This window comes from Rana temporaria, chromosome 10 (assembly GCF_905171775.1).
Source record: "Rana temporaria chromosome 10, aRanTem1.1, whole genome shotgun sequence".
Taxonomy (NCBI): Eukaryota; Metazoa; Chordata; class Amphibia; order Anura; family Ranidae; genus Rana; species Rana temporaria.
In genome coordinates, this window is record NC_053498.1 from 78,873,207 (window position 1) to 78,889,306 (window position 16,100).

Sequence of the window (16,100 nt, forward strand, 5' to 3'; positions counted from 1 at the left end):
GGTTCTGAAACATTGCCTCTGCTGTAATAATGTAATCTCTGAATACGGTTTTGGACCCATTCTGAAGATCCATGGTGTGCTGGTAATGTTTTCTCACTTTTACTAAGAAACATTGGTCCCCTTTTTCTTTCGTTTGCTAGTAGTTGACGGTGTAGCCTAAAAAAAGTTTCAGGCTTCCAGTATTACTCAATGGTATCTTAATATTGTACAGTAAATGCAAAACCTCTATCTTTACTATGCTTAATTGGGGTTATTCGCCTTTAGCCCCAGTTCACACTGATACGACTTATCACGCATTTTGATGGGTCAAATCGCATGGAAAGTTGCATCCTATTGTCGGCAATGGAACTGTTCAAATCTGTGCGACGTCGACTTTGCGTTTCCACACCAATTAGAAAAAGTACTTCCTGCACTACTTTTGGTGATTTCAGGTGCGACTTGCATAGACGTCTGTGCACAGATGTTAGCAAAGTTGCACCCGAAGTCCCACTGGCATGTGGCTCTGAAATTGTGCGATTTCAAGTGAAGTCGCACCATTTTAAAGCCGCATTTAGTGTGAACCTAGTGTCGGTGGATCCTCACATAAAAGTGAAACTACCGCATACCTGCCTTTCTCCCCCGTTTCTAACATAATTATATTTATTTCTTCTTCCTCTTCCTCTTCTTCCTCTTCTTCTTCCTCCTCCAATTGTTGTTGTAGACCACTGATTTTACACTAAGTTACATCAGTAAGTAAAATGCATCCTTTGTATTATTCCTTCAGGTAGGCAATCATTTCCTGGCCCTTGCCATGCACTAACATTACTGTTTATTGAGTGCAAAGGTTTCATTTTATTTATACTTTGAGTGGTCTGGGTGTAATTGCAGAGAGTTAAACAGAAAAGCAAGGTAACCAGGACACATTTCCTGCATAATACTTCCCTTGAGCACATTATATGCAGCATCATGACTCCAAAGCAGTCAAAGTGATTCTACTGCAGCAGCACTCAGAAAAGACGACTCCAGTCTCTGGAGATTGCGGAGTTTGTGTAGGGACAGCCTCCCTCTGCTTGAAGAGGAGAATCTGTAATTATAGAAAAATGTAAATTTTTGCAGAAATTTGCAAAAAATAAGACTATTACTATCCTGATTTATTTATTTTTTCATTCTAAAACGAATAAAAAATGTACACAAGGTACATTGAGATAACTCCCTAATATATTTAGTTGTATCCCAGTATAGCATATAGCAGATACCAGACTAGTACTAATGCAGAGCTAGAGTTCCGTGGTCAACCGGGTTCTCACTTCTTGCTGATTGAAGACCCCTAGCTCCTGACTAGGTGCAGGGTAGGGGGAAGTTTGATTTCTGCATGGACTGCAACTCTCACACAGAAAGCGGCTGTCCTCCTGCTTCCTGTGCCTTGGATTTGTGAACAGGTGCTTAGAGGTAGGCGATTTTAAAGCAAAAGGCCTTATACACAGCTTTTTTTTTTTTTTTTTTTAATGCATTTCTCCCAATATATCTTTTAAAATTTAAATGAAACTAAAATTGGTCTTTACAGGAATTGTTAAGGCAGAAGGCTTTGTATCCTAATGCATTCTAAAAATACTTACCTGAGCCCCATATCTCTCTAGCGATATTCATGAATGTCTATGCTGTCCAGCACACTCCTCCTGATTGGCTGAGACACCGCAGCGGCACGCATTGGCTCCCGCGGCTGTCAAAATTAGTCAGCCAATCGGAGGGAGAGTGGGCCGGGTCGGGGGTCCGTGTCTGAATGAACACAGTGTGAGCTGTGACTCGGCTCCAGTGCCCCCATAGGAAGCTGCTGGCTGTGGGAGAACTCGATAGGAAGGAGGATTCAGGAGCAGTGATGAGGGACCCAAGAAGAAGTATCCAGGCTGCTGTGTGCAAAACCAACTGCAGAGGAGGTATTACAAAAAAAAAAAAAAAAAAATTTAAAGCTACCCTCGTCATTTAATGTATTTTGGTCATGTTATTAACCTGTAAATGCCTCCTTCAATATTTTAAACTTTTAAACCTGGTGAGTTACCAGGACATTAAGTGAAAAGAAAACAGCCCAACATGATTAAAATTATTACAATTGTCTAACATACATAGTAGTTTCATGGTTTTCTACTTTCACAGATAAAAATGTTTTATGGTTTACCTTAAATAAAATGACTCATCAGTTTACCTGTTCAGGACAAAATAAAAAGGGTAACCTAACACCCCCCCTCCCCAGCAGCATACTGTATACTCCACTTTCCTTGCATCTGTGCCAATCTGTTGGCCTAGGCCAGTGATGGCGAACCCAAAAGTAGAAGCTCTGCTTATCTGCTCCCCCCCCCCTCTGGTACCACATTTCCCCCCTTTTCCAGGGGAAGGGGTGCCTGTTTTTGACAGGTACCTGTTCCACTTACGGGAGACTGCGCCACGGCAACATCCCTTGGAAGTTCGCCCTTCTTCCTCCGCCACCGGGCCAGTTTTACGCTTCATGCTTGCGCAGTAAGGAACCAGCTGTGAAGCCGAAAGGCTTCGCTGCCAGTTTCCTTTACCACGACTGGTGGTGGCGGTACCCGAGATTGGCAAATCGGCTGGGGTGCGGACATCGTGGGATCCCTGGACAGTTAAGTGTCCTAATATTAAAAGTCAGAAGCTGCAGCATTTTTGTAGCTGCAGTATTTGTAGCTGCTGATTTTAATGTTTTTTTTGTGGGGGAACTCCACTTTTAAAGTGGTTATTAAGCCACCGAGTCTTCTTTCTACAACCTCCTCTGTTTCATTAAATGATGTGTCCCAGTGTATGTGTGTTTTTTTTTTTTGTTTTGTTTTTTATGTTGCTGTTTGGGCACTCTGGCTCAAAAGTGGCCTAGGCCCTAGGGGACCATGAAAGGAAAGACCTGTTTTTAAGCTCCAAACTGTCTTGTTGGAGCTTCCGCAGTACTATGAATTACTTCAACGCCACAGATGACAGCACTGGGCCAACTATGAAGCATCAGGGCTGTAACTAAGGAAAAGGAGTGAGTAATTTGCTGAGATATATACCGACAATTTTTGGCTATTTTAGTTTACTCCTGGAGGCTGAAGGGAGCAATCGGAAGCAAAGCTAAGTGCCTATAGAGGACACCGTAAAAGAAAGGGTCTCTTTAAGTTTTTGTCGGAGTTCAGGTCAGGTGGCGATCACCCTTTTTCCATCGTATACGTATGTTAAAAGTTGTCTATAGATATATATATTGGCTTACTTGGATACAGCAGTCAGTAGTTCAGATTCTATTATTGTCCTAATTTACATTGTCTCAGTGCCTTAGCCGCTGACTTGGACAGTTATTGCAGCAATAGTCCCTATATGCGTAACAGTAGAGAGGAGGGGATGTTGGGGTTAAGAGGTCCCAAATACCTTCTTCTGGTAGGTAGGAGCCCCCCGTGCAACATATCTTCTGGGGGTCAGTTACTTCTGTGCAGCTCTGACTCACTCCACCTATGCTGTATTTCCATGCTCCTCCTCCAGTTCTTTTGGAAGGAATTCTCATCTGCTATCGCTAGGGTACAGCAGCCGATTTCTAGGAATACTTGCTTGTTTGGATCGCTTTGGTGTCCAGTGGAAATGTTCTCCTCCCCCTCCATCCCTTTTAAAGGAGGAATTACCAGTGGAGGCCAAGGCAGAGCAAGACCAGAATATTTCCAGTAGAAGGAGATGCCAAACACCTCTCACCTGAGAAATCGATTCCTGAAAAACCCCAAGGTCAAAATTGATCTCTGATCCAAAAGACCTTTCTGAGTTTTTTCTCGGAAGTTGACCAAACTCATTTTACGTTGCTATTTCCTGAGTCGTCCTCTTAAAAGGTTAAGGGATTTGGATTATGATGTCTGCCATAGTAACCTCAATCTTTTCCTGTACGTTCTAAATTAAATGATGTTTTGTACAAGGACTGAGCTCATACTAATAGTGATTGTTCTGCTTGGCAATATCTCATGGAACATGAGTTCACTAAGAAATGGTGTATACCTTCAGTGGATCTGGCAGTCTCTTACCTCAACAGGGTCCCCAAGTGACCAGTGGATAAGTTCCCAGTATTTAAGGATGCCTCGGACCAACCCAGAGGCCGGAATATTTAGGCTGACCCTGGATACTGAACAGGCAAGAGTGATCCTCCCTCTGGACATTACAGTATGTCTTGATATGAGGGCTCAGGCAGTGTCTTGCTCAAGACTGTCAGATTCCTCAATTCACTTTTGCATGATGGTTCTGCATGGGGATTTACCTTTGACCTATTTCATTCCCTGCCCCTCCAACAAAATGTCTTAGAAGTATGGAACAAAAGAACAGTCATTGAATTCCCTGATGGTAATCTCCATGTCTGGACTGGGGAATCTCCTCACAGATGCTGGACATGGGGAAATCATTACTCCCCTTTTACACTGCAGGGTCTTGACAATGGATGTGCCTTATGGGCTGGAGTGAAGTTTTGGACAATTTCTTGGTCAAGAGATATTGGTCACTTCTGAAGTGGTTGTTGCCCATCAACATCCTGGTATTGAGGGCAATTTGTCTTGCCTTATTCCATTGGTCGATTCAGTTGAAGGGCCTTTTTGTAAGGCTCCAGTCAAACAATGTTACGACTGTGGCATACATACAGTTGGGTCCATATGTATTTGGACACAGGCACAATTGTCTTACTTTTGACTCTTACCAGAGAAAAATTTAAAACAAAACAATCCAAATGATTTTGAGGCACAGACTTTCAGATTTATCCCTTTCGCTGCCAGGCCATGTGCTCCATTTTTACACTCGGGTGGCCAGGCCATTTTTGCAATTTTTTCAGTGCTTTATTTTTCCCATACATTTTTCAGAGTTTGGTAAAGACCCCCCCAAGCCATATATTTTCTGAAAGCACATGACCAGTAGAAATAAGGTGCTACTAATTTTTAAGGCCACACGATATTTGCGCAAATGTTTACCAAATCGATATTCTCGCTTACAATACACTAAAATCATTATTCACGAATACACAGTAAGTTTTACAAAATTCCTACAAAAATAAACAACCATTTGTAAATTTTAAGTTGGGCCTTTTTGAGAAACAGTGAAAATCAGACTTGCGCAAAAAATTCTTAAAAAATTTGGAGGTTATCCTTATTCACTTAAAGCTTTCAGAATTTGTAAAATACCCCTCAAGCAATTCATTTTCTGAAAGCACATGGTCATTAGAATAGAAAGAAGCTGCTACTGATTTTTAAGGCATCGCGATATTTGTGCAAATGTTTATCAAAACTATATTTTTTTTTCGCTAAAAATACAGTAAAATCATTAATGGTGGTATACATAACAAAATACAAAATTCCTAGAAAATATAAAAGCTAAAACTGTATTGCGTTAATAACCTATTTGTACATTTTAAATTGCACCTTTTTGTGAAATAGTGAAAACAGAAGGTTTCCAAAACTGGAAATAAACAGTATACTCTATTTTCACTTACAGCTTTCAGAAATTTTGAAAATACATCTTCAAACTTGACATTTTCTGAAAGCACATGACATGTAGAATAAAAAGTCCTACAGATTTTTTGTACTACGCAAATGTTCATCATATCGCTATTTACACAAACAATGCACATAAACGCAACATAACTTACAAAATTCCTGCTAATTTACTACTAAAGTATCATCACACGTGGCATACTAAAATGTACGCCTATGGAGGGCCATGTTTATTCTCATGGGGATGCACAGGTGATCCCTGCATCCCGTACAGGCAGTCTTATTTATGTCAGTTGGGATGCAACGGCTGCACAGGCATAGCTGCTGTTCCCAATCTGACTGCCGTGTGGGTACACCACCCCGAGCGCAGATGGTGTCAGCACAGGGACATGCATGCGGACCTACATGGATGTAAAATTGGGAGCAATGGCTCTGTTTGTGCAGTTACTACATCAATGGGACTTTCTACACAGAGATGCACAGAACACATGTGCATCCCTGTAAACATACACAGTGTATTCCTTGTGTGAACAAGGCCTTGGGCCCCTTTCACACAAGCAGATCAATCGGGTCTGCCTGTCCATTTTTCAATCGGGACCACCCATTGTTCTCTATGGAGAGGCTAATGTAAATGGACATGTGTCCATTTACACCCACCTGCATCTGATCCACAGACAGATGGGGATCCTATTCCCCATCCATCCAGCAGATCAAATAGTATCCGATGGAAATGGACAGAAGCTGCAGACGGCGGGAGGGGAAGGAGGGATACCGCAGAAGCAGTGATGGATCAGGGGTGCGGGGGAGGTACGGGGGTGAACTGACTGGCAGGGGGGGCACATCTGGATTCTTCCCAAGCAGCTCCTGTAGCCGGAAGGAGTGGAAGCTTTTACTTCAACTGTTTCACAGGATTCAAGTTTAAAGAATTTAGGTGATTCTGTTCATAACTAAATTAATTGGTGCACAGGAACTAATATAAATTTGCTTTGTTTCTGCTGTAAATTGTTACATCAGGGCTCAGTTACCCCACCCAACCCTTACCATGCCCCGCCCCTAATCCCGTTCTCATAAATTATCTCATGAAAGAACACTTAAATGTTTTTTGCTGAATTAAGTTACAAGAATTAATATTAGCAACCATCAGTGCAGCCTGACCAGTGCCCATCAGTGCAGCCTGGCCAGTGCCCATCAGTGCAGCCATGCTATTTTAATAGTGAAATAAATAATAGAAAGGGATGTTGTTTTTCTATAATTAACGAATTGGTAAAAAATGTAAGGTCAATCCACATACAGCCAATTTCAGAGAGCTTTATTCAAAATGTCAGCATATGACAGCAGTTATACCCAAGGTGTCTTGATGCATTTTACACAGAGTATGCTTTCAGATTTGTTTATTTTTTACTAGTGTTTTGCTGTGGTCTGATAACGCTTAGGTCCTCAGAATGCGCCAGCGAGGGTGTGATTACGTTTTAAGTTTCAACATGCAGTAACAGTAATCCAATTTATTAAAGATTTAAGCCAGCCATAGATGGATTAAAACTAATTTTTAGCAGGGACCAGATGAATTTAGATCCATCTATGGGCAGGCTGTTGGTACGGAAGTCAATCACTCGATCGACTTATGTACAATCAGCTTGTTAGAAAATTTACACTCAAGCAGTGCCACTGACTATAGCCAGTGGTGCTGATTGAGTAGGAAGCCCTCCAGCTGTTGGAACACGATAGCTCTGCAGGAAGGCTTCTCCCATCCACCTTTGAGTGTGTGTGTGTGTGTGTGTGTGTGTGTGTGTGTGTGTGTATATATATATATATATATATATATATATATATATATATATATATATATATATATATATATATATATATATATATATATATATATATAAAGAATCAATACATTTTCTTTTGTTCAACCCACTGGTTGAATGGAAGTAAATAATCATGTATGGGCCTGCCTTAGGTGCCAGTGTCCATTTTGAACATGCTTGATGGTGTTTTAAAAGTACAAATAATATTTCCTTCATTTTCACCTTACAGAACTGTTCTATACAGAGACAGCACATGTGCGGACACTAAATGTCCTTAACCAGGTCTTCCACCAGCGAGTAAAACGTGAAAACCTATTAACACCTGCTGAAACAAGAAGTGTGTTTTCCAACCTAGAGGAGATCCTACAACTTCATGGTGAGTTCAGTAGAACTTGGTATTTGATGCTGAGATCCATGAGTATGTGTATATCTAACTTCACTAAACACATATTAAGGACATTTATATTATTTAATTAAATATAAAAGTGTAGCGCTGGTGGTTAAGGAGAAACTTCAGTATCTCACTGAGTAAATATAGTCACTGAGTGTGAGACAGTGAAAAATATAAACAAAAAAACAAAGTGAATAAAAATAAATGTGCTAATGAGTCCACAAAGAACAAAAGGAAAGGCCATATATGTCCATCAATATGGCGTGTAGGTGAACCGTGAAGGAAATGAACGTGTAGCAACATAGATCATCATGGAGACAATTTCTTCAGACTGAATGAAATAGATGGAATACGCTTATCAGCACCAGTGGATCTACCTGTCAGCGACAGCAGATTGTGTAGACATGGGAAATCCAATCAACTCGGCTTGTCTGACAACTCGTGAGTGGCTAGGATCACCGACTTGGCCTTAAGGACCCGACAGTCGTCGGCTGAAGACCCTGGATGGATGATGTCCTGGATGGGAGGAACAAACCGGAGCTCACAGGGTATCAACCCTGTTTCCAACGAGTGTTGAGACGATTGGGAATGAGAGGAACCCCCAAAAGGGTTACAGAAGCACAATGGAACAACTCCAAAAAACAAACAAACATGCAAGGAGAAGAAAAAAAAGGAAACAGTGCTCCAATAGTGCAGGTCAAAAAATATATATGAAAGGTTTTATTGTAATAAGACCAACAAGAAATTACATTAAAAGTGATCGCAAATTAACTATAAAAAGGCAATATGGGGAGTGGCGTACCGAGTCCTACGCGTTTCGTCCAAGTGGGACTTTAGATGCCCCAGTTAAAGTCCCACTTGGATGAAATGCGTAGGGCTTGGTACGCCACTCCCCATATTGCCTTTTTATAGTTAATTTGTGATCACTTTTAATGTAATTTTTTGTTGGTCTTATTACAATAAAACCTTTCATATATATTTTTTGACCTGCACTATTGGAGCACCGTTTCCTTTTTTTTTTCTTCTCCTTGCATGTTTGTTGGAGTTCGTTTTTTGGAGTTGTTCCATTGTGCTTCAGTAACCCTTTCGGGGGTTCCTCTCATTCTCAATATTCCCAATATATAACACTCGTTGGAAACCGGGTGGAGACCCATTGAGCTCCGGTTTGTTCCTCCCATCCAGGGCATCATCCATCCAGGGTCTTCAGCCGAGGACTGTCGGGTCCTTGCGGCCAAGTCGGTGGTCCTAACCACTCAGAGTTGCCAGACAAGCTGAGTTGATTGGATTTCCCATGCCTCATGATCTGCTGTCGCTGACGGGTAGATCCACTGGTGTAAGCGTATTCCATCTATTTCAATCAGTCTGAAGAAATTGTCTCCATGATGATCTATGTGGCTACATGTTAATTTTCTTCACGGTTCACCTACACGCCATATTGATGGACATATATTGTCTTTCCTTTTGTTCTTTGTGGACTCATTAGAACATTTATTTTTATTCACTTTTTGGTTACATTTTTCACTGTCTCACACTCAGTGACTATATTTACTCAGTACTGAAGTTTCTCCTTAACTACCAGCGCTACACTTTTATATTTATCTTTTTGTAATTTTTGTCACATTGTTGTGTAGCAGCTTTACTTTTTGTTTTTTTAGATAAGCACAATATTTTTATATATATATATATATATATATATATATATATATATATATATATATATATATATATATATATATATTTTTAATATTCTTGTTGTTTTAAAAAAAAGTATATGGAATTAACTGGTTTTCTGCAGTCATTTGCCATAAAATGTGATCTGGTCCTCATGTAAGTCACAACAATAGACAAACACTATCCGGTTGATTTACAAAAGGCAAATATACTGTGCACTGCACTGTAAACCTTCTCCAGAGTTTGAAAAGTGAAGCTTTACCTCATTTACTAAAGTATACCCAACCACATGCAAGGAAAAAAAACAGCATTTTTACTTGCACATGATTGGCTGATAGAATCAGCAGAGCTTCCCCTCAGGTCTAAAGCAGCTGCACAGTATATTTACCTTTTTAGTAAATCAACCTCAATGTTCTTAACCTACACACCTACAATTAAGTAAGTGAACCCCTGAAGTTAATAGCTGGTCAACCTTCTTTTGACAGCAAGCACTTTCTGTAGCTCTGGATTAGACTTGCAAAACATTCTTTATTTTTTTTTACCATTCCTCTTCACAAAATTCAAAATCAAAAAAGCTGTGCTAATGAATTGAAAATTAATATAAAGATGCCTCTATATAAATAAAAAATAAATTAATGAATGAATATTACTATAATGTAAACCAGACTTTTTAAATAAACGGAGAGTGACTAAAAGTAATATAATACATGAAATAACCCAGTGATGGGTGCAATCATTCAGAGTCCAAGTATTGAACAATCCATGTAAGTGTAATCCCAATACAGGTGTTTAAACATTGATTTTCCAGTGTTAAAAGCTGCCAACATCCAGAAAACGCGAGTATAGGAAAGCCTCCACCATAGGTAATTGCTGCCTCTTACCAGCTAAAATTGATTTCTGATTAAGGAGATCGCAATCGCATAAAGGCTGGTGCTTGCAGACGGCTCTCCACCAGGGAAATCCTCAATGCAGGTATTCACATTCAGTGCATGTAACGATGTGCAATGAAAAGAAAACTTGCATAGTATAAAATCCAGGGTATATTTATTAGAAAATATAAAATGCGCACTTACAATACTGTTGATTGTTAGAAGCATATAGTAAAATCGAGCCGGCCGGCTCCTCGATGTGCCTGCCCGTGTCTTCCGGGTTCGGCTGGTAACGCGGTGACGTCAGAACGTCGCCTGCCCAACGTTTCGTCGCAAAGAGGACGTGGTCACGGGATAACGGGCGACACTCTGACCACCGCTTAAATACACTAATAGATCTCATAAGCTCGCTGTGAATCCCAAGGAGACCGTGTTGACGCCATTTTTGTTAACGAATCACATAAGGGAAAAGAAGCTAAAATGTCGGACTATAATAATCACCCCAGCCATTGTGCTAAACCCACACAGCGTTATAAATAAAAGGTATTAAGGCAACACTGCATACACATTATAGGATGAATAGTGGGGGAAGAGGGCGCTAGTATAAAAATTATACCTGAATTGGGGTGTCCTTGGGCAGGGGGCCCCAATGGTATAAGTGGAAAATTAGAAAAAATATAATGTTAAACACTCGAGTGACTAAGCAATTTGTACATAAATTGTGACTCAGCTAAATCGTGTGCAATACCAGATAATATAACACTGTATGAGTCACAATTTATGTACAAATTGCTTAGTCACTCGAGTGTTTAACATTATATTTTTTCTAATTTTCCACTTATACCATTGGGGCCCCCTGCCCAAGGACACCCCAATTCAGGTATCATTTTTATACTAGCGCCCTCTTCCCCCACTATTGATTTTATTGCACAATATATTTCTGCATATGTTTTGTCACAAAGGAGCAGCCTGTTACGAAGTATCTAATTAATTCTCACTAGTGAATAATTTTATATACTTACCTTAGTTTGGCGCGGAAACACACCCCATCTACATCTCATTATAGGATGAACAGTGTATTATTTAACCCAATCTAAAAAATCGTAAATAAAATCGGCCAAAAGTTGTTTTAACCATATACATTGGTGAATTATACCAAAAAAATATATAACTAATTGCTCTAACCATTGCTTAAAAAAAAACCACAATGAAATGTAATAAATGATAAAAAATTATATAGATACATACAGTGCCTTGCGAAAGTATTCGGCCCCCTTGAACTTTGCGACCTTTTGCCACATTTCAGGCTTCAAACATAAAGATATAAAACTGTAATTTTTTTTGAAGAATCAACAAGTGGGACACAATCATGAAGTGGAACAAAATTTATTGGATATTTCAAACTTTTTTAACAAATAAAAAACTGAAAAATTGGGCGTGCAAAATTATTCAGCCCCCTTAAGTTAATTCTTTGTAGCACCACCTTTTGCTGCGATTACAGCTGTAAGTCGCTTGGGGTATGTCTCTATCAGTTTTGCACATCGAGAGACTGAAATTTTTGCCCATTCCTCCTTGCAAAACCGCTCAAGCTCAGTGAGGTTGGATGGAGAGCGTTTGTGAACAGCAGTTTTCAGTTCTTTCCACAGATTCTCGATTGGATTCAGGTCTGGACTTTGACTTGGCCATTCTAACACCTGGATATGTTTATTTGTGAACCATTCCATTGTAGATTTTGCTTTATGTTTTGGATCATTGTCCCAGTCTCAGGTCTTTTGCAGACTCCATCAGGTTTTCTTCCAGAATGGTCCTGTATTTGGCTCCATCCATCTTCCCATCAATTTTAACCATCTTCCCTGTCCCTGCTGAAGAAAAGCAGGCCCAAACCATGATCCTGCCACCACCATGTTTGACAGTGGGGATGGTGTGTTCAGGGTGATGAGCTGTGTTGCTTTTACGCCAAACATAACGTTTTGCATTGTTGCCAAAAAGTTCTATTTTGGTTTCATCTGACCAGAGCACCTTCTTCCACATGTTTGGTGTGTCTCCCAGGTGGCTTGCGGCAAACTTTAAACGACACTTTTTATGGATATCTTTAAGAAATGGCTTTCTTCTTGCCACTCTTCCATAAAGGCCAGATTTGTATACGAGTGATTGTTGTCCTATGGACAGAGTCTCCCAGATCTCTGCAGTTCATCCAGAGTGATCATGGGCCTCTTGGCTACATCTCTGATCAGTCTTCTCCTTGTATGAGCTGAAAGTTTAGAGGGACGGCCAGGTCTTCATAGATTTGCAGTGGTCTGATACTCCCATTTCAATATTATTGCTTGTACAGTGCTCCTTGGGATGTTTAAAGCTTGGGAAATCTTTTTGTATCCAAATCCGGCTTTAAACTTCTCCACAACAGTATCTCGGACCTGCCTGGTGTGTTCCTTGTTCTTCATGATGCTCTCTGCGCTTTAAACGGACCTCTGAGACTATCACAGTGCAGGTGCATTTATACGGAGACTTGATTACACACAGGTGGATTCTATTTATCATCATTAGTCATTTAGGTCAACATTGGATCATTCAGAGATCCTCACTGAACTTCTGGAGAGAGTTTGCTGCACTGAAAGTAAAGGGGCCGAATAATTTTGCACGCCCAATTTTTCTATTTGTTAAAGTTTGAAATATCCAATAAATTTCGTTCCACTTCATGATTGTGTCCCACTTGATGATTCTTCAAAAAAAATTAGTTTTATATCTTTATGTTTGAAGCCTGAAATGTGGCAAAAGGTTGCAAAGTTCAAGGGGGCCGAATACTTTCGCAAGGCACTGTATCTAAATAATTAAGGGAAATGAGCCAAAAAGGGACTTTTATTATTTACAAAAAATTCCCAATCCATAACCCAGAATGGACCTGAGACCACACCTGAACTGATCGTCTCAATAGTACCAAAGAATGCATAAATAGGGACAAAAGAAAAAGGAGAAAAAAGACAAACATTGAAAAACTGTTAGACATCCATCATAATGAATGCTTATAACAGAACAGTCACAATTAATGTTGATAAGCCCTCACATATTGCAGGGCGATATGATGAATAGTCAGCCACTTGGGACTCACATCAAGTTCACATACTTGTACTTATCAACCAATATGCATGCTCAATTAGTAGTATGGAAAATACATGGAGCAAAGGTAAATTGCATGATTTTACTTTCTAATGAGCACTAAACCACCTCATCTAAGGGGACAACCCTCTCACTATAGGTATAACTATCAAATAGGCCTACGAGTTGTCAATGAAACGGTTAATGTCGACATCAATATTTAGGCCAAAAGGGGTATAACTTTTGAGCCTATTTACCCATGACATCTCAAGTTGTGATATACTCCTGACAAGATCACTACCCCTCCAATGGGAGGTGAACTTGTCAATACCAAGAAAGATAGTATTAGTTGGGTCCCTCTTGTGGACAGCCAAATAATGTTTGGATACTGAATGTTTCGTGTATCCCCTCCTGATGTTATTTTAATTAAGGCGTACCTGCGTTTGGTTCTGTCCACATATTGCAGGCCACAAGGGCACTGCAACATGTACATGACTCAAACCGTGGAGCAGGTAATAAACGGCTCAATCGTATAGCTCTTAGATGTACACCCAGACCTAAAGCTTGTAGTCCTTCTGGTTGTTCATCCGTTTAATGAGCAAACCTGACATCTCCTGCATTGATAATAGCCAGTTAGGCTCGAAAAAAAACAGAGTTTATAGCAGGGGGATTGAGGATATTAGGGGCTAACTTATCTCTCAAAGAGGGAACACCTCTGAAAACCTCTGAATGTTAGCAAGAACCCTATCATTTCTCAAAATGTGCCAGTGTTTCCTCATAATATTTTTAACACTGGCGTGTTGACATGAGTAACTTGTAATAAAGGGGCTCCTGAAAGCATTATCTCCACCTCTACCAGTCTTATCCTTCAACAATACTGCCCTATCGGTTTTATGAACTAAATCTAAGGTATTAGACAAGGAGTGGGTAGAATAACCCTTCTCAACAAATCTTAGCGTGAGGACCTGAGCCTGCTCTAAGAATGTTTCCTGGTTAGTACAATTACGCTTCAAATGCAGGTATTGACTTTTTGGTACCGACTTCAGCCATGAGGCATGGTGACAACTATCGCTAGGTATAAATGAGTTACGGTCAGTATCCTTGAAGTAAGTGGAAGTAATTAATTCTTCATTGCCCACAGAGATCCTTAAATCCAAAAAATGAATAATTTCTTGGCTAGCCTCGTAGCTCAAAAGTATACCCCTATCGTTGTCATTAAGGAACTCCATGAACTGCACAAGCTCCCCTTCACTGCCATTCCATAGGAGGAGGATGTCGTCTATGTACCGACCCCAAAAAAAACACCTGGGATCTGGTTTGAACACGGACGTCATCCTCCTCCCATTTGGCCATGAACAAGTTCGCCAAACTGGGGGCATATTTAGCCCCCATAGCGACACCCCTGTCCTGCCTAAAAAAAACACCATTGAACCAGAAGAAATTATGGGTTGCTGCAAATTCAAGCAGTTCCATAATATATTCGTGAACAAAAAATGTAGCGCTAATAAGCTCAAGAAATACAATGTATGATACCATGTGAGGCAACAACATTCATACTATATGTGTACATAAACAGGAATACCCCAAATTAGGTAGCCAAGATTTTTTTTTTCAATGTGATAAAACGTTGCAAAGTCTATAGCCAAAGTATTGAATGAACAGTCTCTAGCCAAAGCATTGAGTGAACTTCAATGGGAAAGTTGGTGCAGTGCGTGGAGTGGACTGATGTCCAGTAGTTTGAATAAAACAGGTAATCGAGTTGTCTGTAGAGATCTATGGAAATCGCAATCACATCAGGTATAGGGTAAGTATAAACATGCTTACCAGATGGGTTAGACTCTACTACTGTACAGCAAAGAGTCAATCAGACGTTGTGGTCATTGGGGACCGGGACCACTGTAACCGGAATGGGACCGTTGTTGTAATTAGGACTCCAGCTGGCGTGGACACCAGGAACCAACGATATTCGGATAGTGTGCTACGTAACTGCCACAGATTCCAGGTGTAATCCTCAAGCATTGTATCCAGGGGTGCAGGAATAGATGTGGCTAAACCTCCAATTGGATCATGGGATGAATGGTATAAAAGATAGAAGAAAGGGCTCCAATAGCGCAGGTCAATTAAACCAAAAAAGGTTTATTATTAAAAGGTCATACATGTAAAATTATGACAAATAAAAGTGATCACGTAAAAAGCAATATGGGGTGCACAATAGCAATACCCGACGCGTTTCGGCCACATAAGCCTTCAACAGGGGCATAAGGATTTTGTGCTTTTGTGATTATGAGATCTATTAGTGTATTTAAGCAGTGGTCAGAGCGCCACCCGTTATCCCGTGACCATGTCCTCTTTGCGACGAAACGTTGGGCAGGTGACGTTCTGACGTCACCGCATTACCAGCCGAACCCGGAAGACACGAGCAGGCACATTGAGGAGCCGGCCGGCTCGATTTTACTATATGCTTCTAACAATCAACAGTATTGTAAGTGCACATTTTATATTTTCTAATAAATATACCCTGGATTTTATACTTTGCAAGTTTTCTTTTCATGGCACATCGTTGCATGCACTGAAAGTGAATACCTGCATTGAGGATTTCTCTGGTGGAGAGCCGTCTGCAAGCACCAGCCTTTATGCGATTGCGATCTCCTTAATCAGAGATCAATTTTAGCTGGTAAGAGGCAGCAATTACCTATGGTGGAGGCTTTCCTATACTCACATTTTCTGGATGTTGGCAGCTTTTTACACTGGAAAATCAACGTTTAAACACCTGTATTGGGATTACACTTACATGGATTGTTCAATA

General features: G+C 40.3%; 1 protein-coding gene across 3 annotated transcripts in view; it reads left to right on the forward strand.

The window, feature by feature from the left end:
• ARHGEF12 (Rho guanine nucleotide exchange factor 12) overlaps positions 1-16,100 on the forward strand; it is a 254,728-nt gene that overhangs the window by 181,243 nt on the left and 57,385 nt on the right. For all 3 annotated transcript variants that reach the window (XM_040325540.1, XM_040325541.1, XM_040325542.1), the window contains one exon: positions 7,500-7,646. In XM_040325540.1, the coding sequence (XP_040181474.1) occupies positions 7,500-7,646 (147 nt within the window). The remainder of the gene's footprint in view (positions 1-7,499; positions 7,647-16,100) is intronic.